Source organism: Condylura cristata, unplaced genomic scaffold, assembly GCF_000260355.1.
Source record: "Condylura cristata isolate star-nosed mole 26May11 unplaced genomic scaffold, ConCri1.0 scaffold00025, whole genome shotgun sequence".
NCBI lineage: Eukaryota > Metazoa > Chordata > Mammalia > Eulipotyphla > Talpidae > Condylura > Condylura cristata.
The window spans coordinates 34131338-34132439 of NW_004567126.1; the positions used below are offsets into that span (position 1 = coordinate 34131338).

The following is a 1102-nucleotide window of genomic DNA, read 5'->3' on the forward strand; positions in this document are numbered from 1 at the left end:
CTGCCCGCTCAGGGATGTAGCTGGCCGCAGAGCTCAGCCTCTTCACTTGGACGCTGGGCTTCTCCTGCAGACTCCTCTGCCGGTGTCCGGGGCTGTCGCGTCTCCCCTAAATGCCGGCCGCGCCTGGCCGGCCGCTTGCACCTCCTCAGCTCGTCTTTCACGGCGCCGGCGCCCCGACCCTCTCCCGGGCCGGGCCCGGACAGCCAGCTGGCTCGCTCCGACGGGCCGCCCAGGCCCTGCGGTCTCCAGAGAAGTCGGACCCCCACTCTTGGGGCCGAGGAGGGGGATCGGGAAGTCACCCGTGGCGGGGGCCGCCTGGAGAGCGCAGGACCCCCAGGTCCGTGGGGCGCCCGACGTGCTGACAGCGAGGACTCTGGGGAGCTGAGCGCGCTGTTCTACCGGCTGTTCAGGTCTCAGGAGCTCGCTTTTGGCTTGTTTGCTCGCGGGTGGGGCCCCCGCCCCCCCGGGCCCAGAGCTTCGCCGTTTGCTTCGTCAGCCCCGTTTGAGTCACTCAGCAGACGTCTCCGGTCTTCAGTCCCGGGCGAAAGCCCGGCTCCTGTTGGGTGGCCGGCGGGGAGCGGCCACTCCCGCAGGCCCTTGGTGGTCCTCCAAGGCAAGACAGCGGGGCCTGGGCCCGCCCCCCCAGCCTGTGCTGACCCGCAGGCGCTGTTCTACAGCGGGCACCCCGGGGCGAGGCACGGCTCCTGGTTTCTGGGGCGACAACGACACCACCTTTATTTACAAGTACTGTTTACCGAGACAGGTTTAAGCAAGTCACACGGGTCATTCGACTCAATCACTACAGGAGGCCGGACCTGGAGGCCAGGGCTCAGGCGGGGGCCAGGGGCGGCCAGCGCCGGGGCTCACACCCCTGGGCCAGGCGGGGACTCTCGACAAGCCCAGCGCAGACTGCCGGGAGGCAGCAGACAAGGGCCCGGCACACTCGGGGCTGCTAGAGGACCCCGCGCGGGGGGCCTGGCCGAGGCTGTCCCGGAGGACTTCCCGGAGGCGGTGCTGTGGGCTCAGGCCGCAGCGCCGCGCGGCCCTTCTGGGCCCGGCCAGCCGCGACGGGAGAACCAAGGGCCCCGGCGCTGGGCTTCGG

At 71.1% G+C, this 1102-nt stretch overlaps 1 protein-coding gene across 1 annotated transcript in view; it reads left to right on the forward strand.

The window, feature by feature from the left end:
• Positions 1 to 1102, forward strand: part of LOC101618692 (collagen alpha-1(I) chain-like) — a gene marked incomplete at its 3' end in the record, with an annotated part of 60244 nt that overhangs the window by 9347 nt on the left and 49795 nt on the right. Inside the window, exon 2 of the mRNA XM_012729467.1 lies at positions 71 to 446. Coding sequence (XP_012584921.1) covers positions 71 to 446 — 376 coding nt within the window. The remainder of the gene's footprint in view (positions 1 to 70; positions 447 to 1102) is intronic.